The sequence below is a fragment of the Diabrotica virgifera genome, chromosome 7, assembly GCF_917563875.1.
Source record: "Diabrotica virgifera virgifera chromosome 7, PGI_DIABVI_V3a".
Taxonomy (NCBI): Eukaryota; Metazoa; Arthropoda; class Insecta; order Coleoptera; family Chrysomelidae; genus Diabrotica; species Diabrotica virgifera.
Window position 1 is genome coordinate 109117370 of NC_065449.1, and position 23004 is coordinate 109140373.

Here is a 23004-nt window from a genome sequence, read left to right on the forward strand (position 1 = left end):
CTTATATTTTCCCTCTCCTAAAAGACAAGAAACCCCGCTCTGAAGTGGAGTCGTATAGACCAATATCCATTACCTGCTCTATGAGCAACTTCATGGAGAAAATAATTAACTGTAGATTGATGTGGACATTAGAAAAGAATAAATTGCTACTTAGTGAGCAAAATGGATTTAGACACAATCGTTCAGCTATTGACAACATTCTGGAACTAGAAAGCGATATACTAGAATCATTTGCAACTAACCGAAAATGTATGGCCATTTTTTTTTTACTTAAAAAATGCTTTTAATACTGCATGGAAAAACAATATACTACGTAGATTACACGAATAGAACATACAAGGAAACTGTCTATGGTTTATAAGTAATTTTTTAAATAACAGGTCCTTCCAAGTTAAAGTTTCAAATTTCTGTTCACAATTCCATCACTCAGATAACGGAGTCCCTCAAGGATCTGCCATCAGTCCCATAATTTTTCTAGTAGCAATCAACGACATTCTAAAAAACTTAGAAAAGCTATTAAAAGCAAGACTTTATGCGGATGACTTGATAATTTTTGTAAAAGGAAAAGATATCAGAACCATGACAAGAAATTTACAATCCTTTTTAAATAAATTAGATACTTGGACCTTGAACTCTGGCTTCGAATTTTCTACTACCAAAACCAAAGGCATTATTTTCTCAAAAACAGACACAAATATCAACACAAATATTACTTTGTATGGAAAATCGATAGCTTTCTGTTCTCATCAAAAATTGTTAGGAATGTATTTGGATAACAGACTGTCATGGAAAGAACATATAAAACAGTTAAATTTAACTTGCCATACAAGGCTGAATCTTTTAAAAAACACTGTCAAATAAGAAGTGGGGTTCCGACCAAGACACAATGTTATCAGTATACAAATCTTTAATTCGTTCTAAACTCGACTATGGCTGCATTGCTTATACATCAGCAAGAAAAACTCTTCTAAAATCTCTAGATGTAATCCATAATAAGGGTCTGAGAATAGTATTGCGAGCATTTAGGAGTACACCTATAGAGAGTATATATGCAGAACTGGGCGAACCATCTCTTTATGGCAGACGAATGCAACTAACTCTTTCACATTCATCCTCGGTCTACTGTTCTCCAGATAAACTTTTGTACAGTAATACCTTCACTAATAAATATTGCAATCTGTTTAATGCCAAACCAAATTTGAGAAAACCATATTATGAAAGAGTTAGAACATATTTGCGTGAACTTAATTTTAACTTTCCGAGTTTTTTTGACTCCAACCTAGTCAATGATCCTCCCCCTTGGTCCAATATTAGCCTAAGCTGCTATAATAAAGCAGAAACACCTTCCTTACTCATTAAAGCACATCTTTCAAATATACTGGAAGGCTACCAAAACTTCTGTCATATATTTACAGAAGCTTCAAAGAACAATGAAGGAGTTGGTGTGGCTTTCGTTACCAATTCAAATAAGCACTTATTTCGACTTTCCCCGCATTGCAGTATACAGCCGAATTATTCGCTCTCTACAGAGCACTTAAGTTTTCTAACGACAATAACATAACTAAAGTAGTGATTCTTTCTGATTCGATTAGTGCGATAACATCGGTACAAAAGATATATCCAAATCATCCGATTGAAAAAGTGATCAAGTTGGAGCTTCACTTGTCTCAACAAAATGGTAGGATGGTCAACTTCATATGGATTCCTTCCCACGGTGGGAGTTAATGGAAATGAAGATGCAGACTCAAGTGTGCGTAGTGCAGTGACTTGTGCGGACTCAGAAACGATATTAAAATGTGCCCACAATGACTTGAAAGTGTTGTTAAAACAATATGTGTTAACACTAGAAGCACCAACATTTTTGCATACCTACAAGCACCGGAGCGGTCAAAATGACGGGTATTAGAATTTTCTATCGCCAGTCGTTTTCGTATCGTTTTAATTGAAAAACCTATATAGAGTTAATACATACTAACAAATGACATTTAGTTAATTTAAATAAATTATTTAATTATTTAAGCACAATTTATATAGTAACAATTTTTTTAAATTTTGCTTGTACAGAACCTACACACAAATTTTTTACATAGGTATGTAACTTTCACATGTTTTATTTTAGTTTTAGTTCCCAGTTTTCCACTTTTTCTTCTTCAGGTGCTATCTCTGATACGGAGGTTGGTAATCATCATAGCTATTTTAATTTTGAGTCAGTAGCTCTGAATAGTTATTTTGAGCTGCATCTAAACCATTCCCTCAGGTTCCTCAGCCATGAAATTCGTCTTCTTCCGATGCTTCTTCTGCTATCTACCCCTCCTTGCATTATGAGTCATAGGATGCCATACTTCTAGCTCCGCATCACATGTCCGAGATATGGTAGCTTTTGTCACTGCCTAAATTTATTATTTGATTGAGGTGTTGTATCTCTGATTTTTTTCGTTGATGTTGTCCTGCCCTTAGTCAGATGATCTTGTCGCAATTCTTCTCTGTTAACTGAAGTAGGAAAGTTTGCCCAGATATTTGACAACCAGTAACTATCTTATACAGAATCCAAGCATTTCTTCCTACCATATCTAAGATATTAAAAAAGCCTGCAACAGCCATCTTCTTGAAGCTGATTTGGTTGAGCACTGTATGGCCATCTGATCTACAACGTCTACTCCGAATTTTGTATGGTTGTAGTTGGTAATGGTTTTAGGTTTCTCCTTTTTGTCTATGCCTATTTCATTTCAATATTGTTTTGGGTATAGAGAATTCAGCGCTAGAACATTTTTGATCATTTTTCTCTGGTACACCTGGTTTGCCTGGTTAGCTCAAGTCTTCGTGTATGCAAATTTTTGATTTGTATAATTCCATCTTTTGGTTTTTTATTGACGAAGGAATATCCTTTCTTGTTTGGTTTATTGTTCCAGTACTGCTAGTAGCCTTCTTTTGTAATACTTTTTATGTGTCGTGACATTTCTTCCCTTATTCATAAATGGGCCCATTAGACGGCTAATTACATGTTCCCCTAGAAGTTGATTGTCTGGTCGTTGTTCATCTTTCCGTAGGTAAGGAAATCCGTGCAATAAATATTTGGACTAAACATTAGCTGTAAGCCAGAATTTGATTCCAAACTTATCGGGTTTATACGCCATGTACTGGGTGAAGTGACATCTTGCCTTTGTGGGAAAAAGCTGCTCGTCGATAGATAGATTTTAGCCAGTTGTAGGTGTAGCAAAATATACAATTCTCTATAAATAGGTTCCATATTGCCGACGCAAGTGCAAATTTATCTGTTGATCATCGCTCAGATCTGGTACTTCTTCTCAGGTAGACATCAACATATTCAAAAAGTAATTACACTAATAACAGCCGGTTTCCGAAACGTTATTCAAATCTTCGATCATCTAATCGAGCTGTTAGATTTGATCAACTGTTAACCAGTGACCAGTTTCTCAAACGTCGATCACCTTAAAATTATATGATCGTAGAAAATCGATTATCTGACATACGATTTGGTATCGATACTGTCACAATCGGCTGTCATCCTTCAAAATTTCATTTTATAACCAAAAAATTTCAATCCATAGTAAATAACTACATAATTTATAAAATTAAAAAATATATTAAAAATGAGCAATACCAACGGAAATCCTCAACGCAAAAATTATACTGAGAGAGAGAAATGTTTGCTGTTGGAAATATGTAACTGGAAAGTAAGTAGGAAACTGTCTAACTTATAGAACAAATTTCTGATTGTATTTTTTTTTTCAGATACAACCATATTATAATTGAAAACAAATCATGTACCAATGCTATGTCCACCAACCAAAACAGTGAAACCTGGGAAAAAATAGCACTGGAATTTAATGCCAGCGCTGAATTTCCCAGAACTCCCAAGTAGCTGAACACTGAAAAGTAGCAGAGGAAAATGTAAGTGTATAAAACTTTCGGTTGATTTAGAGCTATATGGATTAATTACATTGCATATTCAAAAATATAATGAGCAGAAGGTTTTGGACCATTTGAAGAGAGACCAAACTGCGGACAAAATAGGTATACTTAAATTTAAAGCTCTTAACACCAGGTCAGTCGAATTACGCTATTTCTGAGTGGAATATTTTTATAAAAATATAATCCAATGAAACTAATTTCATGATGGGAACTAACCTATTGTTGAGACAATAGAAGTTTAGTATTTGAGGGTGTTAACGCCAAAGAGGTGTAACTCATATTTGTGAAATGATGGAAGTTTTGCTTTATAACTTTGATAAATAGACATTTTTTCATCAGGAAAAGTGGTGTAAGTATTTACAGTAAAAACTTACACACCACTTTTTTTCTGAAGAGGTCTATGTATATAATATCAAGATTATAAAATAGGGCTTACATCATTTCAAGAATATGACTTACACCACTTTGATTTTAACCCATTCATTTCTTAATCAGTAATGAACTAATGAATTGTTTTCAGAAAGACATACTTGCACAGATGTAGGGGCACAAATGTTGAGTTTGATTGGCATGGCAATCAAATCCAACCTTTACCCAACAGTTGTGACAGTGCATCTGGTTTCTTCACATCTGGTGAGTCCTTATTTTATTAATTTATTTAAATAAAGGTAACTATTTTAAATTTATTTATATATAAAGCCTGATCAATATTTCCAATATTATCTGAACAATAACCTGTATATGGTCTTGATCTGTACAAAACTTCTGAATAAGAACATTTTTTTGTTCAGCATGTTATCCACAAATGTAGTAGAGTGACCATTAGTTTAACTATTTAAAACTATTATCGGATAATGCTATTATGTATTCTGTGGATGTAGCAATAGAAAGAAGCCACCTTCTGTTAAAAAGGATGATTAGAAGAGGGAGGTATGGTATAGTCGGTTTTCTAAAGATAAACTTAAGTTTATCCATTGTTTCCAAAGTACGTACATCAGGATGTAAGTTTTTGAGTGAATCTAGAATGTTTTTGGTATCTGAAAGATTTCCATCTAAAACGGATATTGTATCCTACAGTTCTAAGCCAATTTAAGATTTTTTGAAAGGTATTATTGTTTAAAGTTTGATTGTTAAAGATATTATTTCTATGTTGATCAATAATAAATCTGATAACAAGGGTGATAAGCGGTTACCCATAGCCAGACATGGCCCTGTCTATAGACATCATTAAACAAAAAAAGATCTTTTTTAAACCAAATTTAAGCAAACTCAAAATATGAGAATTAATATCTATAAATATTATTAATATGAATTAATTATTATAATTATTTATTCCAATTCTAAATTAAGGTAGATTATTAACTTAGCTATTAAGATAGCTAAAGTAGATAAATAAAAGTAACTACCTACCTAATTCGAGAAAGATTTTTTTATAAAGAAAAAACTATCTGGTACATCTAAAACAATTGAATTTTTTTTATTTTTATAGTTGCACAAGATAGTCAAGTGGAAGTAGATTACCTACAATTGGAAGACACATAGCAGACGTCCAATGTACCCTCTACTTCCACTGTGCTGCTCAGTACACCCACGACAACTGCTGTCCTGCCCAAGAAGACAGCCAAGATGGCTCAGGCTCGTTCAAAAAATAAAAAATTAAAAGATGTAGGGAGCGAAACCCTTAATGTATCTTTTATAAAAAAAAAATTGAAACAGCAAGACTAGAAAAAAGAAGTAAGATAGTATTTTTCAACAAGAAAAAAAGAAATTTTAGAAGTAGAGCTTCAAATAAAAAAATTCGAACTCAATAAATTATTAGGTAATAGTGGTTAGGTATGTACCTAATAAAGTAATTTTAAATAAAAATTGTAATTTCTTTAAATAATAAAATTAATAAAAAATGTATTTTTCAAAGTTTATTTACCCACCTGTTAGAATGAGTTATTACTTAATAGCTTCGTCCTCTGCTTCTTTGTCTTAATGCATTCCACAATTCTTCATTTGATATGGTGTTGGGCCAATACATCTTCAGAATATTTTGTGGGAATCTATTTACAAAAACTTTTCCTTGCATTTCCTTCTGATATTGTTCATGTCTCACTTCCATATTCCCATATATGTAGTAGTATTGATTTGATAATACTATTAAATGTGTTTTGGCTAATTTATGTTGAGATATGATATGAGAGGATTTCAAAGGTCTGTTGTCTGTTGTTCTTTTTCCTATTCTATGTTTAATGTTTGCCTGGACTCCAACTTTTGCACTATTATACTATCAAGGTAGCAGAATTCTTTAACCTGTTTTATTTCTTCTTGATTGATGTATAGTGTACCATGCTCATTTATTCCTATTCTCATTTCTACTATCTTATTAGTGATGATTTTAAGACCAACCTCATCTGCCTTTCCTTCCAGCTTCCTTATCACGTTCTTCATGTCATCTATAGTATGTGATATCAAGCAGATATCATATTGCATATCCCAATGTTGGATTTAATTGGCAACCAAATCTAATCTTTATACAACAGTTGCAGATGGTGCATCTGCTTACTTGCCATGTAGTGAGTCCTTATTTTATTTAATTATTTAACAAAAGGTAAGTAGTAATTCTAAATTAAATATTTAAAATTAAACATTATTTTTTTATTTTCACACTAACACAATATGTTGAAGTAGAGCTAAACTAATGCTCCCCTGTAGCACCATCTACATGTGTGTGCAGTGTGCAGCCCAATATACAGTGAGCATGTAAAGGTTGGAATAAATTCATTTTCTCGAGAATGGACGATTTTGGGAAAAAATCCCGAAACAGGTCAATTTTTATTTTTAAATTACGACTTTTTGGCATTATTATCATACTAGTGACGTCACCCATCTGGGCGTGATTACGTCATCGATGATTTTTTTAAATTAGAATAGGGGTCGTGTGGTCGCTCATTTGAAAGGTAATTGAATTCTCTAATCAGTAATATAAACATTAACATAATTACTTATACAGGCTGCCCAAAAAAAATTTTTTTGATTAAATTTATTGACATAAAAAGAAGAATGTATGTCATTTATTTAATTCAAAATACACTTTACTGCTCTTAGAAAACAGAAAGAAATGTTTATTTGAAAAATATTCTTTGCTTTTCGCTTAAATTAAATGTTCAAAGTGTCAAGAGGCAGGTGGGTGCCTGCTTTAATATTGAATTTAAGCAAAAAACAATACTTATTTGTCAAATAAACATTTTTTCCTGTATTCTGATAGCAGTAAAATGTATTTTGAATTAAATAAATTACACACATTCTTCCTTTTATGTTAATAAATTTAGTTAAATTTTTTTTTGGACAGCCTCTATAAAGAATTATGTTATCGTTTATATTACTGAATAGAGAATTGAATTACCTTTCAAATGAGCTATCACAAGGCCCCTATTCTCGTTTAAAAAAAATCATGGATGACGTCATGACGCCCAGATGGGTGACGTCACTAGTATGACATATGCCAAAAAGTCGTAATTTAAAAATAAAAATTGACCTGTTTGGGATTTATTTCCAAAATTGCCCATTCATGAAAAAATGAATTTATTCCAACCTTTACGTGCTCACTGCATAATTACACTATATTATATTTAATTTTAAAAATTAAATTATAATTAAATAACTAATAATTTTAATTAAACACTAAAACACCCTTTATTTAATAACTATTTAACCTATATAATAACTAAAAAACTCTATTTAATAACTAAAAACAACTATTTATAAACATTAACAGCCCTTTAATCGACCAATAACCTCAAATTAGGTGACAGTTCCTTTTGGTCGCCGTGTGACATGCGAAATTGGTTAATCAGCCTTTCGGAAACTCAAAACACTGATGATCGGCTGTTAACTAACGATTAATCGTTTGTTAAATCATATGATCGACTGTTATTGAACTCCCGTTTAACTGGTGTTATTGAAACTCAAAATGCATTTGATCAACGATTAACCATCGATTACATAATTTTTGAGATGATCATCCTTTCGGAAACCGGCTGTAAGTACCTACCTGCAAAAGAGAACTTGTAACTAGATGTAGCAAAGTCCTAAAATTTTTAGTTTCTAGAAAAACTATGAATAAGTGGTAATACACAGGGTCAAAAATAGAAAGCAGTCAAAATGACCGCTCTGGTGCTTCTAGGTATATATTAACACATCTCAAAAAGTAATTACACTAAGTATTTGTAAAGGAGGAATTATAATCCTCAAGTAGATATAGGAAAAGTCCTAAATTATCAACTTTCTAAAACAACTAGGAATAAGTAATACAGAGGGTCAAAAATAGAAAGCAGTCAAAATGACCCCTCTGGTGCTTCTAGTGTTAAATGACTGGCTCGATGAATGGCAAAATTCAAATTCAAAACTCAGGCAAATTAAAGACATAGTAAAAAAAGTCGAAACAGTTTATAAAAGTTGTTATGAGCAAGCAGTTTTCAACCGCCTACGACTAGGCCATACCAGGCTCACTCACTCATATTTGTTCTCAAGATCTGAACCACCTATTTGTGAATCGTGTAACACACAACTAACTGTCAAACATATTCTCATTGAATGCCAAAAATATACACAAGAACGTATTGATTTTAATATCGTGTCAAATATGTCAGTTCTGGGTGATAGTAATAAAGAACCAAAAAATTTAATCGACTTTTTAAAAACAATTGGTGTATTCAATAAAATCAAACAAGTTTTTGTAGATAACGCATGTAACCTTACCTTTGTACTATAATTATATTGTACCACATTTTGTTTAACCTATGTATTGTTCCGTCGCTAATAACCATTAGGTGAATGCGACTTCTTCTTAATAAAAAAAAACTTCAAACCTTGTTCTATCAGTTTTTGATTAATATTTTGAACTTATTTCATTTTAAAACATTGTTTTTTAGTTGTTAGTGCAGCCCTCGCCAGCAAACTTCCTCGTTAACAATTAAAAAAATATATATTGCAGAATGAAATTTGGCAAAAAATTTTATAGGGACCTGATAGAAGAAGGTTTGAGCTTGAATTTAGTAAAATTGTAATTTCAAAAATTGCATTTTTTACTAGTGTTTTTAGCCTTGAAAATCGTTATCTTTCGTTCTTTTTTCAGTTTTAAATTGTTTATAACTCGAAAAGCATCAACTTGAGAAAATTTACAGATGACCTTTTTTCTTTAGAATGATCCAAAATTCTGAAATAATATCTGCACGTATCGAAATGTTTTGTTTAAAATTTATAAAAAGAAAAGTCATTTTTTATGATTAATTTTTAAATTTTTTATGTCAGAATGTTAAATATAGTCAGAAAAAACTAGTTCGGACACTTCTTGTTTTTTAGAATTTTTAACAAACATTTTTCACATTATATATCCAATAATTTTTATCTATTAAACAGATCGACCTTATATCGGATCCTCTACTGTATTTAGAAAATATAACCTTACCGCCTTAAAGGTGATGGTGGCACGGGGTTTTTTACCATTTCTAAAAGATCAAGAACATCGGGTGGTGATACACTCTGTATGATACTGGCACCTCTTAGTTCTCTTAATTCAACTCCACGGAAAAGATCACATCTATAACATAATATGTAGGTACGTAAAATTTTAACCGTTTTAGATAGGGTCATGTTTTTCAAAAAAGAAATAGCTCGGGAAATAAGATTTATCTCGGCACTCTGAAAAATTTAGGTATTAGAAATTTTTTTCAGGTATTAAAGAAAACCTGTACGTTTTCTCTAAAGACTTCGACATAAGCCAACTTTAGGAGCAATAATAAATATCTATGTATTAGGTTGATTTTTTACAATAGTTATAAACCATTAACAATTTTGCCTTATTTTGCAGTTTTCAGAGCAACAAATTAATTTTACAAATTTTAACAATCGTCATTTTAAAGCTTGATTTATGTTTTAAAAGATTTTGGAATTTTACCTCAAATATTAAGCTTTGTAATGGTAAGCAAAATATCGAATAAATTGTATTTTTTACAGCAAATTGTTACTTATTAAAAAATCCTCCGAAATCTCTGCAGAAAGCTTATAGGTTTTTTATGTATGCCTAAAATAACTAAAAAAATTCAGATACCTGGTTTTGTCACAGTCATGAACAGGGACTTTTTTTGCTTATTTCTGTGCTGAAAATATACCTTGATACTACGTGGGTGAATCAAATATGAACCGACCTTTCCGTCCCCGCTTAGCATAAACTGGTGAATATGTCTAAATTAGTCCTGTGGTGGGAGGTTATAGTCTAATGTGTGACTGCGCGCTACCGCCTGTTCTCTAATACTGTGGCGATGAGCGAGAGAGTTGTGCCATAGTCGGTTGCACAAAGCATTGTTATCAAATTCCTTGCAGAAGAAAATGTTGGTCCCGCTGAAATTTGGCGAAGACTAAAAAATCAAAATGGGGAATCAACACTGTCCAATACACGAGTGAAATTTTGGCATAGGCAAGTTCGTGAAGGACGGGATGCCGTAGAAAACAAAAGTCATCAACGACGTCCAAAAATCGTCCGATAAAAGCGAGGACTCATTTGTCTGCAGGCAAAATTTTAGCGACATGTTTTGGAATTTTGTTTAGCGTGGCGTTTTGTTGATAAATTTTCTTCATGAGAGACGAACCATTAATGCAGCTTATTACTATAGTCTTTTGGACCGTGTTCGAGTTGCCTATGGGTCCAAAAGACGGGATGTCGTATACGAGGTGTGTTCCTCTTGCATGACAACGCTCGACCGCATACAGCTGACAATAAAAAATAGCGGAAATGCATTGGACTCTCGTTGAATATCCTGCATACAGTCCTGATCTTTCACCATGTGATTACCACATGTTCGGTCCATCAAGAGATGCACTAGGCGGAGCGCGTTTTGATGATGATAATCAAGTGGAGCATTTCGTGAGCAATTGGTTAGATACCCGCCCTCATTCTTTTTATGAAAATGGAAAACAGAAACTTCCTAACCTACAGAAGGAAGGAATGTATATAGAAAAATGGAGTTTTGTTTAATTGTTGCAATTTTAATTCAATAAAAAGTTATTAGCAAAGGTCGGTTTATATATGATTCACCTCTCGTATTTTAACATTGTCTCGAGGTATACGCAGAAATTAAAATTCTTTATAATATATTAGTTACTCTTTATGTTACTTTTATTTACCTAACAAGTTCATCCAATGATGGTGTCCTGGAAGTTTGAAAAATGTACTCCAAGGCTTCAGCAACTTTGGGCGCTCTTTCAAGTTCTAATTGCAAATGCGCGGGAGAGGGAGGGCCGGGCAGTTCATATCCAGCTGTCATCTCAAATAAGAGGTAACCGAATGATAAAGTTTCTGGGGCAGAAGGGGCTTTAGGTAGTAAACCAAGTAATGGATTTTCTAGTCCAGCTAATCTGGCAACTCCATTTTGGATTATTACGTTTCCTAAAAAAAAATTAATAACTCTATTAGCTTTTAGATTTAAAACCTTCCGTAGTTTTCTTTTTTGTTTAGAGAAAAGAAAAAATAGATTATTGGAATATGGATAAAGTTAGTGAATATGCATATTGCAATAATAAAACATCCATTAATAAATTAATCACGACAATTAATACGTAATTCCGTAGAAGTAGATAAAATAGATTAGAAAGAATATATCAAACAGGTGTTTGGTGATGATAAAATAGAATATTTTTCTTCTTCTTCTTGGTGTTCTAGTCCGTGACGAAAGTTGACAATCATGATGGCAATCTTTATCTTTTCTGCAGCAGCGCTGAAAAGCTGTACAGATGTTGTGTTGAACCAGGTTCTGAGGTTTTTTAACGCGGATGTTCTTCTTACGTTGTACCTCTGGGTTTTTCTGCACGTATCTTCTTTCAGGATACACAATTTAACACCATAAAACAGAACGAAGAAGACGTAGCATAACAGCCTTTTTACTTTTATACCAAAAGAGAGGTGCTGGATCTTAAACAAGGCCCTTATCCGATTGAAAGTAAATCTATCTTTTTTAATACTTCTTCCAGCTTTTATTTTCTGGTTGTTAGTCCATTCTTCATTTACTATTGTGCCCTGTTAGGTGTAGTTCGCCAGTCTCTAAACTTTTCTTTTTAGGCAGCCCTTGGTCTGCCAAAAAACAACTGGACACAGAAGCGAGTAGTTGAAGTAACGACTTCAGTCCATACTTCAAAAGCTTAATAGATTAACATGTAGGTGGGTCCAAAAGCGCGTTGATTTTTCATTCTCATTAGGACTTTCTTTACTTCAGTTGGTGTTATTATGCAGATTTCCAGTATGTATATTAGGTATTAGAAGAACCAACGTTAGCATCCCACGATTCAAATACAACATCTTCGATAACAAAGATTGTTTAAGAATCTAACTCTCAGAAGCGCACCGTTGATGATATGTATAACTTCACCTGAAATTGAGTCTTCTTCAACAGAAGGCAAGTCGTTTCCTGAGCCTAAAATTCTTCCAAAAATAAAGAAATCTAAAACTGTTTCAACGGAAATTAGTAGTAACTCTATATCACTGCTACTAGTGCTGCCCAAAATCGGTCTTGTTCTTGCAGTCTTGGTCTTGTTCTTGCGTTTTCACAAGACCAAGACCAAGACCGCCTAATTTTAGCAAGATCAAGACCAAGACTTGCCGTGCAAGACTTGAGCAAGAACAAGACTAAGCCTGCGAGACTCTTGCGTCTTGCAGTTAGAACTGAGTGTCGTTTTAGGGAGTATATAAATTCGGCTATATTCTTAGATACTCTATGAGAAACAAAAAAATTATAAAAAAAGTTTTGAAAATTGGATTTGTGCGCATTACGAACAATACCGTAAACATACATAGCGAATCAAAATATCCATTAAAAAAACACTTGACACATTTGACACGTACTCAGAAGTCATTATTTTAATGTAAAAATAAAATATTTTGTACATATTTTCCCAGCAGCCGACTTCTTCGCTCTGAAATTATTAATTGTCCAGGTTTTGAGAATAATCGTATTTTAATAATAACATAACATTCCTGCGTTGGGACGCCTACAGTAATATCGAATATCGTATACAAACTTTTTAAAATGTGTCACCTTAGCTAATAGAAAATAATATCTTATCGGTATACATATAGTAAGACTATTATGTATTGTTTATGCTGACTGTGCTATGAGGTCACTCCTCTAAACAAAATTTGCCGAAATAGCGCGGCTATTATTTAAAAGTATCATAAGGTAATGAATGCACGAGACAAAAGTATGTACAGATAATGCCGGATATTGTGTAAACAAAATACCGAAATATTATTTTAACGATATACACTTCTCCAAGAAATTAACGCACCACCTTAAAAACGGGTCATTTTTAATATCTCAAATTTTCTAAACCTGTTGTCCGATTTAAGTTTTTTTAATATGTTGTCTTATTCTTTATAAATATTGCTGTAATAATATTGTTGCTAGACAGGTCAAATATTGTCATTGTATACCGGGTGTACCAATCAAACTGTGTTTTTCTCACTCTGTGGAATATTCTTGCATTATTCAAACCTGCAATAGCATAATAAAATTAAAACCCAATTATAGCCTCACATTTTCTTCGCATTATGATTTTTTATTCATTCACTTATATTGGATAATAGAAAAGTTAGGTACTTTTTTAACTAGCCATGTTTTTCATCAATACAGGATGTTTTTAAATAAGGATGGCTTTAATGGGTAATTCTGCACGAAAAAGTAATGACAGTTTGCTTCATAAACGTTTACTTTATAAATGCTTCGTTTCCCAAATAGGGGGTGTTGAAATTTTTCTTACAAACTGACGATTTATTTATTGTTCTTAAACCGGTTGAGATATGCAAATGAAATTTTGTGGGTTTTAGGAGGTAGTTTTAACTTTAGTTAGTTAGAACATAGGCAGGTTTCACTTAGATCGTGGGTTCCAACCCCACCCGGTGTCAGTTGTTTAGATATTATTAATTTAGCTAGTCTTTAGTATGGCTATGATATTCAATCAAGCTTAAAATGTACCCCTCTGTTACGTTGTTCTAAGATATGCAATAGGCTAATGGGCAACTGCGAGACTTGCAAGACTCTTGCTGCAAGACCAAGACCAAGACCAAAATTGGGAGCGCAATACCAAGACCAAGACCAAGACCAGGTGTACCGGCGCAAGTCCAAGACCAAGACTGTCTCGTCTTGGTCTTGCATTTGGGCAACACTAACTGCTACTAGAACCCACAAAAACGTATATTGAAAATTCTCCATCTTTCGTTCTTGATTACAACCAACTGGATATGCTTCTAACTAACATTACCGGCTCTGCTGATCCCTTGAGTATCATTCAAGAATACACAAAAGATTACACCGGTCTAATTGATATGTTCTCAAAAGTATATCCCCACTTAAAAGACAGAAGTATAAAGCTAAAATTAACGTCAATTAAGAAGAAAATTTATGCCTGCATTGGTAAAGAAATTTCTGACTCTGACAGTGACACTTCTCAATTATGTCAAAAATAACATTTGCATCATTACTTCAATGGAATATTGATGGATCTTGTCATCACCTCGCTTTTCTCCAACTACTTATTACTGAGCAATCACCTGATATAATATGCTTTCAGATTCTACGATACACTCATATCAGAACTTTTTGCTTTATTCAAAGCCCCACAATACATTAACAGCAAAAACATCTCCTACAGTGTCATTCTTTCCGATTGCCTCTCCGCAATTAAAGCTATGCAAAATCTCTACCCGAAACATCACATAGAGAAGATGATAAAATTGGAACTTCAGAAAGCTCAGGAAAATCTCAAAGCAGTAATCTTCGTGTGGATACCTTCGCAATTTGGTATCGAAGGTAATGAACTGGCAGATGTAAGTGCTCGCGATGCTATTGGTAGTGACGAATCGGAGGTCGAATATCGGAGTGCGGCAAGTGATTTAAAAGCATTTTTCAAAAATAAAGTGTTAAGTGCGTGGAACCGGAAGTGGCAAAATTCTGCTTCGAAACTAAAACTGGTTAAAAGTGACATTTCTCCGTGGCAACCGACAGCAACAAGCAGAAAATCCCAAATAATCTTAACACGTCTGAGACTGGGCCATATTATGTATACACGCGCACGCCTATTCACAAACAGCGAAGCTTTAAAGTGTTCCGTTATTAACGTAGTAGACAGTATAGATAATTTCTTAATTGATTGTCCTAAATATACTTATTGAAAGACGTCTATATGGCATTCCGAACAGCTTACAAACGTTACTGGGAAAGAACTTTTATTACAGAAAACTAATAGGGTATTTATCTCGTATCAATATGTTGTACAAAATTTAATCATGTAAGTACTAGATATTACTGATATTTGTATCTATTGTAAATTGTAACCGTTATGTCGCTAATATCCTTCAGGAGGATGCGGCTTTGTTTTAAATAAAAAAAAATTATTTACAAATCTGTTCCTCAATTTTTAAATAAATTAATAAAGAAATACCTTTACCTGAGTGAAGATGATAAATGGGTGGAAAATACCGGTTTCGTAAAAAAAGGAGACCTTCAAGTATTTGCCGACCTAAACACTGAACCTGAAATTAAAAGATATAGTTGTTTTAATATTGGAAAAATCAAAAAATAATATAAAAATCGTTTTAAAATCTTGAATAATTCAGAATATAATCAGAAAAAATTTTAGATGAAAATGAAAGATAGCTTTAATCAGCAATATACTAAATTATTTTTTAAAATAATATTTTAAAATTATTAATTATTAAATAATTAAAATAATATGAAAACCATTTCCGGAGTGGAAATCGAAACGTCAAACTCAGTTCATTAAAAATGTAATTTTACATTTTACCATATAAAGATAATACCGACTTTTATTTAGCAGATTATTGCAAAGTAAACCTCCCTGTGTACTTTGCCTAAAATCTTTATTACTGAACATAAAACTCTAGTAAGATTAAACCATCTGTAACATGAACGCGGGTAATTTATTTCAGATTCTTGAAATTCTTGAAATTCTTGAAAACACCTCTAGGCAAAAGTGAAATATCTCCCGCAATTAAAGGAAAAATTGCTGTTAAGAGAGAATTACGGAAACAATGGCAACAGGCAAGTACTGGTGAAAACAAGAAGAAACTTAATAAAGTAACCAAAGAATTGAAAAACATCTAATTCAAGAAGAGCTAAACCAAGGCATTCAAGACTATCTGGAAAGTTTTACAGCTACAGAAGCAACGGAATACTGATTATGGAAAGCAACAAAAAAAACTCAAAACGCAACAACTTCCAAATCTACCTATCAAAAAATTCAATATTACATGGGCCAGAAGTAATAAAAAAATTTGATGTCTTCGCGGAACATCTAAAAAATGTAATTTAACCATTTCTTTCCGAGATATCCACCGCAGAAGTTAAAGAAATAATAGACTATCCAAGTGCCCCATTTCAAACAGACTTACCTTTACATAAATTTACTGTAAAATAAGTCAATCACATTGTAAAGCATGAAATCAACATAAAAAGGCACCTGGATTCGATCTAGTTCCTGGAAAAATCCTACAAGAGTTACCTGAAAGATGTTACAAGCTTATAACCTTTATATTCAACGCAATGCGACGGACGAGTTACTTCCCCTACACCTGGTAGGTTGTACAAATTATCATGATCCTTAAGCCCGGAAAAAACCGGAGGTCGTCTCCTCATAGAGGCCATAAAGCATGCTACCAATGTTATCTAAAGTTTTCCAAAAAAACCTCTACGCCAGTAGGCTCGAAATAGTAATAAAGGTAAACAAACTGATTCAAGATCATCAATTTGGAATTCTAAAAAAGCACGGAACAATTGAGCAGCTACACAGATTAGTTAACCAAATCTACAGGGATCAGAAGGGTAAAAGATATTGCTCAGCAGCCTTCTTGGATATATCACAGGCATTTGACAAAGTGTGGCATAGCGGCCTACAATTTAAATTGAAAGGGCTCTTACACTATCCCCACTATCTACTATTAAAACCTACCTATTAGAGAGACATTTCTTAGTGAAATTACTGCATTACATCCAATATATTCTGGCGTTCCTCGAGGTAGCGTCTTGGGACCTATATTTTTCCTCCTTTATACAACTGATCTGCCAAGAATAAGAACCACCACTATAGCAAAATTCGCTGATGACACGGCGGTCTTGGTATCTCACACCAGTCCGACTTCAGCCTCAAAGAACCTTCAGACAAACATTGATAAAATCTAAAAGTGGCTAAAGACGTGGCGTATAAGAGTCAATGAAACGAAATCTACACAACTGACATTCACTTAACGCAGAGAAACATGTCCACCAGCAAAAATAAACGACTGCCACCTCCCACAAGCTGACGATGCTAAATATCTTGGAATGCATTTGAACCGACGACTGACTTGGAAGAAGCATATTATTCACCAACCGAAAACAGCTAGGCCTAGCAGAATGTATTGGCTGATTGAACGCAAATCTAAATTATCATCGGACAACAAAATACTGTTGTATAAGGCCATTCTCAAACCCGCGTGGACCTACGGTATACAACTTTGGGGAACCGCCAGTCATTGGGGAGTCATGGAGTCAGGGGAAACTCCAACATTGACGTCCTTCAAAGACTCCGAAACAAAGTGTTGCGAATCATCGTTGATGCACCATTTTACATCCTAAATAGGGTCATTTTACACGACGTCAATCTGAAATCCATCAAGGAAGTGATCCATCAGTTCAGTGTTCGTTACAGTGAAAGAGTGTCAGTACACCCTAACGTGTTGGGCAACCGTCTAAGGTCCACTTGCTCATTCGTAGTTCAACTCTAGTTCATCGCGATAACCGAGTTCAAGGCATGAAGTGCATTGTACGGTGGTACGCACTTCATGCCTTGAACGCGGTAATGGCGCTGAACTAGAGTTGAACTCCGAATGAGCAAGCGGGCCTAAATGTGCCCGTGCCCGATAAGAACGAAGTGCGTAGACTTGGTCACCCGCTGCCTGCCGACCTGTCTATACAGGACTGAGATAAGTTTTAGATTCAAAGGAAATAATGCAGCCACTGAAGGTGGATATGAGCTACTACCTCCGATTTCGTTGAACCTCCATCGATTTGCCTGAAAATTGGTGAGTGGTTAGAGGATATCTCAGGGAACAAAGGTGACATGGTGCCAACTTGCGCTTTTACCCTGGGGGTTGATGCCACCCCTTCTCGTTGATGAAAATTATTTTATTAAAAATAACCCCATAATTCTATAGAAGGACTAACTCTAAGCAAATTATGTTATATAAAGTTATTGAAATAAATCATAACTTTTTGAGTTATTAAAGATTTTAATTTTTTGTGAGAAAAATGCATGTTTTTAACCGATTTTTTATAAATAATTCATAAAATATAAGTTTTTGCAAAAAAGTTATTATTACCAAAATAGAAGCTAATAAAAAATTAAATAAATTCTTTACTAGAAAAACCTTTTAGTAATAATGAAAAGTGAGTTATAGGTAATTGAATGTATATTTCTTTCGGAGACTACCCACATCTAAGTATTCAAGTTTAAATAACGGGGAAATGATGCATTTTATAACATAAACTTATTAAACAGTTCGCACCCTCAGTGCAAGACTGCAGTAACTCAAAATTTTACGAAAATGAAGTAATCATGGAATTCGATTGTAAACATGCATATCTATCCCCTGTAAAACTTTAGTAACTTTCAAATGCTTAACCGGCTAAATATTACAACAAGAACAGTTTAACTTTTTTGCATTTTTGAATATAAGTTTCGTGCAAAACTGTTGTAACTCTAATTTAACAGAGTTACAACAGTTTTCACGGAACATTGCAATGGCTTCGATAACAAGCAATGAAAGGCATGAAAAAAGTAAGATATTTGTTATTATAATATCTATATCTTCTGTGGTGTTTAATTTTAATATACAGCGTGTCTACGTAATCCATTAACGGCCAAGACAATAAAAAAAGATTTACGAGACCAAACTATTCATGCAAATTTTATGTCCTTTGTGTGACATTATATTTTCCATAAGATTTGTGCGATGTCGATTGTCCATTTATTTGTTAGATTGGATTAAAACACATAAATTAAGACTAATTATTTACGACCAAAAAGTATTTTTTCTCATGAAAGGAAAAATAGTTGTCTCAAAACTTGTGTATTGACAATACTGACAGGTCACAAATATCTATTCTCAGAAAACTTGCCAAAGAACAGCCAAAAATTCAAATGGCCAAAAAGAAAGATTTGGTATACTTATGCCATTCGGGTATGATACCAGAAGCCCACCATAGTTTTTATAAAAATATTTTGGCACAAGATGTACGAGATGTACGAGAAGCGGACAACAACTACGGGAAAACCTGTCAGTAACGGCCACTAAAAATCAAAGAACTATTGGCCGATATAGAAAGGTGGCCGGTATTGCCAGTTTTTGTAGTCAAGATATTAATAATTGGTTTGGGGAATTTCTAAACTGGTCGTTAGTACAGGTGTCCGATGTTGGCAGGTGGCCGGTAACACAGGTTTTACTGTAAAAGTAGATGTGTCTACACTTTTTACAATTTTCTCCGTGCAAAACTGTTGTAACTTTGAAATTCTAATACTAAATGTGTGGTGATTAACAATCTTCTCCGTGCAAAAGTGTTGTAACTTTGAAATTCCTAATTTTTTTTGCATTAATATTATTTTATTTAAATTTCTATTTTTGGTTAAGGTAATATTGGCTGAAAGGCATGCAAAATCATAATTAAATGTTAATTTTTCTTAAAACTTGTGTCTTATTTCACCGATATTAGCACGAAAATAAACAAAATCGTCTTTATCTCGAAACTTACTTATTTTGACTTACTGCATTCTTCCACTGAGGGTGCGAGTTGTCAGAGTTTTTAAAAATATCTATCAGATGAGCCCACGAACAAGTTGATAGCATTAAAATTTATGTTCTAAAAATTTTTCAAAAGTTAGCTTTTAAAAATTTTTCCAAAAAATGTTAGATTTGATTTGCGTACTCGTCGAAGAAAATATACCTTCAATTAACCATAATTCACTTTGAATTAACATTAGTGTAGTTCTTTGAAACAAAACCAAATAAAGAAGAACTTCTGTTGGAGTGGAAGTAAAGAGAAGGTAAACTTCAACAGAAGTAAGGAAAAAGAAAAGAATACTTAAATAAGCTATTGGGACAAAAATGGGAATTGAAAGAAACTGGCTTCTCATTGGAGCCGAAGTAATAAAATACTAGGTAAAAGACTACTAATTTTCAGTGGTACTTGTATGGGGAATGAAAATATGTAGAAATAGATGGGATGATAGTAGAAGTATAGAAAGACAGAGGAAAATTGAATGGAGTTGGCTAGCAAGAGATGCAAGAGAACGGCAACTTGACCTTCAAGGATGGATACGGCTCATTTGCATGCCTGTAGAAGACGGTAACTTAAAGTAAATAATGATGATGACTAGAAAAGGTAAATACTAAAATAAGAATAATGTACTGAAAATGAATAAAGATGAATAAGTGCTAAAGAAGAACCAATTAAATAAAACTAACAAATCATGGGCGCCAAGAAAATGACCTTCGATCACTCTCCCAGGTATCTTACACTGCTGTCAAATATTAAATATAATAAATCAGTAAATGTGAACATAAAGGAATAACAAAAATAAATGGTATACAAAATAAGTAAATATTTATTAAAAATAACTACTAGATTTTTGACAATCTCTAAGTTAAACCCAATTGAATTATTAAGTGACTCTAAAATGACACAGTTAAGTTAACGTTAAACATGATATACAATATAACAACAGTCCTGTTATATGCATGTACAAAACCTAAATACCTCTTACATATACATAAGGTACAACTCACATGAGACTTCTACCAAATGGTTATAGTACGCTTGCTACGTACCACTAAATTGAAACCGACAAAGATGAAAATAATACAAATAAATAGGCACAAGCCTTACTAAGAGAAAATACAATAATTAATTAATCAAAGTTAATGAATGAAAGCTAAAGAAATGAAGTTAGATAAATATACAATGACTTAAAAGGACCGAAAAATAAAGTAAAGCGAATATACAATAAAATATTTGGGAAACAAGCAAGTAATTTTACACAATAAATATCCAACCAATTCTTCTTCTTAAAGTTCCGCTCCTATCGGAGATTGGAAATCATTCTGGCAATTATAATTTTGTTGGTTACGCGCCGGAATAGTTCAATTGAGCTGCATCCAAACCATTCACGGAGATTGCGTAGCCACGAGATTTTACGTCTTCCTACGCTTCTTCTGCCTTTGATTTTGCCCTGCATTATATTCCTTAATAGTTCGTATTTTTCACCTCTCATGATGTGCCCCAAGTATTCCAACTTCCTGATTTTTATGGAATTTAAGGCAAGCCGCACACCAAAGAAACATGAAACGAAAAACATGAAACATGAAACGAAAAACATGTTTCATTAAAAGAAAACACTGCTAAACAAATCTCAAAGTCCGCCTATCAATGAAACGAGTGTGATTCATGCTCATGACACATTTTTATTTTCGGAGAGTTTTATAAATAACCAGACGTATATTTGTTTAGCAGTGGTTTATTTCCATGAAACGTAATTTACGTTTCATGTTTCTTTGATGTGCGACCTGCCTAAAACTACGCATTGTTTTCCTAGTTGTTCGAGCACTTGTGCGTTTGTTTTGCGACCTGTCCATGATATTATCAGAATACGTCTATAACACCACATTTCGAATACTTCCAGGTTTTTAATGGTGGATTGTATTAGTGTCCATGCCTCAAGCCCATACAAAAGGGTGGAGAAAATATATCAACGAAGCTTTCTTATCCGGAGCGTTATATTGATATTGCGATTACATAAAAGTTTCCTCATTCTGCTAAAAATGGATCGTGCAATTTCAATGCGGCATCTTATTTCTTTTGTCTGATCAGTATCTTCTATGATCCATGCTCCAAGGTATTTGTATGAAGATATTTGCTCAATTTCTGTATTATCCAGTACTAGTCTAACTCTGATGTTTTGTGCTTTTGTAAATACCATGAACTTGGTTTCCTTCAAATTTATTTTTAGTCCATAATCGTTGCAATGTATATTTAGTTGTTGAGCAAGGTATTTCAATTCTTCCAGTGATCCCGCTAGAAGTACGGTATCGTCAGCATATCTAATATTATTAAGTGGCTCACCGTTTATTATTAGGCCCTCATTGACTTTAGCCAACGCTAATTCTGAGATGGCTTCATTAGATAAATTAAATAACAATGGTGATAAAATACACCCTTGGCTGGCGAATCTGGATATCCTCAGTCAGTTCATTTTTAACTTTCACTTTTGCTGTTTGATTCGAACAGAGGTTACATATAATTCTAATGTCACTACTATCTATGTTTTTATTTAACAAAATTCCAAGTTCCAACCAATAATAAAGAATAAAACCTTATTTTTTTGGGCATATTCCTGTGCAAAAGAACTTACCGTAAATACAACAGTTTGGGAACTAAATACACTAATATCCAAATATGTTATAATAAAAACCAAAGGTAAGCTAAATCTGAAAAAAAAATAATAAACATAGTGCGTTAAACCAAAAGTCCGAAATATAAAACACAATAGTTACTCAAATCACCAAACTAGTTGTTCCCAAGCAAACCCAGACGACTCCTAAAAGGTTGCTGCTGCATCCTCGAAAATGAGCACCAGGAAGATGCCAAATCATGCCTCCTGTAGGCCCAGGTGTCCAGACGAAAATTGAGCTGTAACGCTCCAATAGCTTGCTCCCAACGACATACTCCCAGATTGACTTGGCTGTAGCTGTCTCAGCGCTCCTCACTCCTCAAGATGTTTAAAGGGCTATGACTTTGTATATTTCTTCCAAATGGCTTAAAACAGATCCCTAGTTTTATTTCCCATATAAAAATGTGAGCAAAAAGTAGAGAGAAGAAATAAATCAGAAACATTTTTTTAGAAGAAATAATACTGAAAAAGTGATTAACTGAGCAAAAACTAATCTCATTTAACCTTGAACATGTGAGTGTGAAGATATCAACAGAT

The 23004-nt window shown here is 33.5% G+C and overlaps 1 protein-coding gene and 1 long non-coding RNA gene across 6 annotated transcripts in view; one reads left to right on the forward strand and one right to left on the reverse strand.

The window, feature by feature from the left end:
• Nucleotides 1–23004, reverse strand: part of LOC126888338 (slowpoke-binding protein) — a 461995-nt gene that overhangs the window by 63048 nt on the left and 375943 nt on the right. For all 5 annotated transcript variants that reach the window (XM_050656494.1, XM_050656496.1, XM_050656495.1 and 2 more), the window contains 3 exons: nt 15415–15499; nt 11104–11365; nt 9389–9520 (listed from right to left, as the gene is read on the reverse strand). In XM_050656494.1, coding sequence (XP_050512451.1) covers nt 9389–9520; nt 11104–11365; nt 15415–15499 — 479 coding nt within the window. The remainder of the gene's footprint in view (nt 1–9388; nt 9521–11103; nt 11366–15414; nt 15500–23004) is intronic.
• LOC126888339 (uncharacterized) lies at nt 3789–5838 on the forward strand. The gene is made up of 3 exons (XR_007699521.1): nt 3789–4035; nt 4458–4566; nt 5423–5838. It is a non-coding gene; the product is annotated as an uncharacterized LOC126888339 (long non-coding RNA).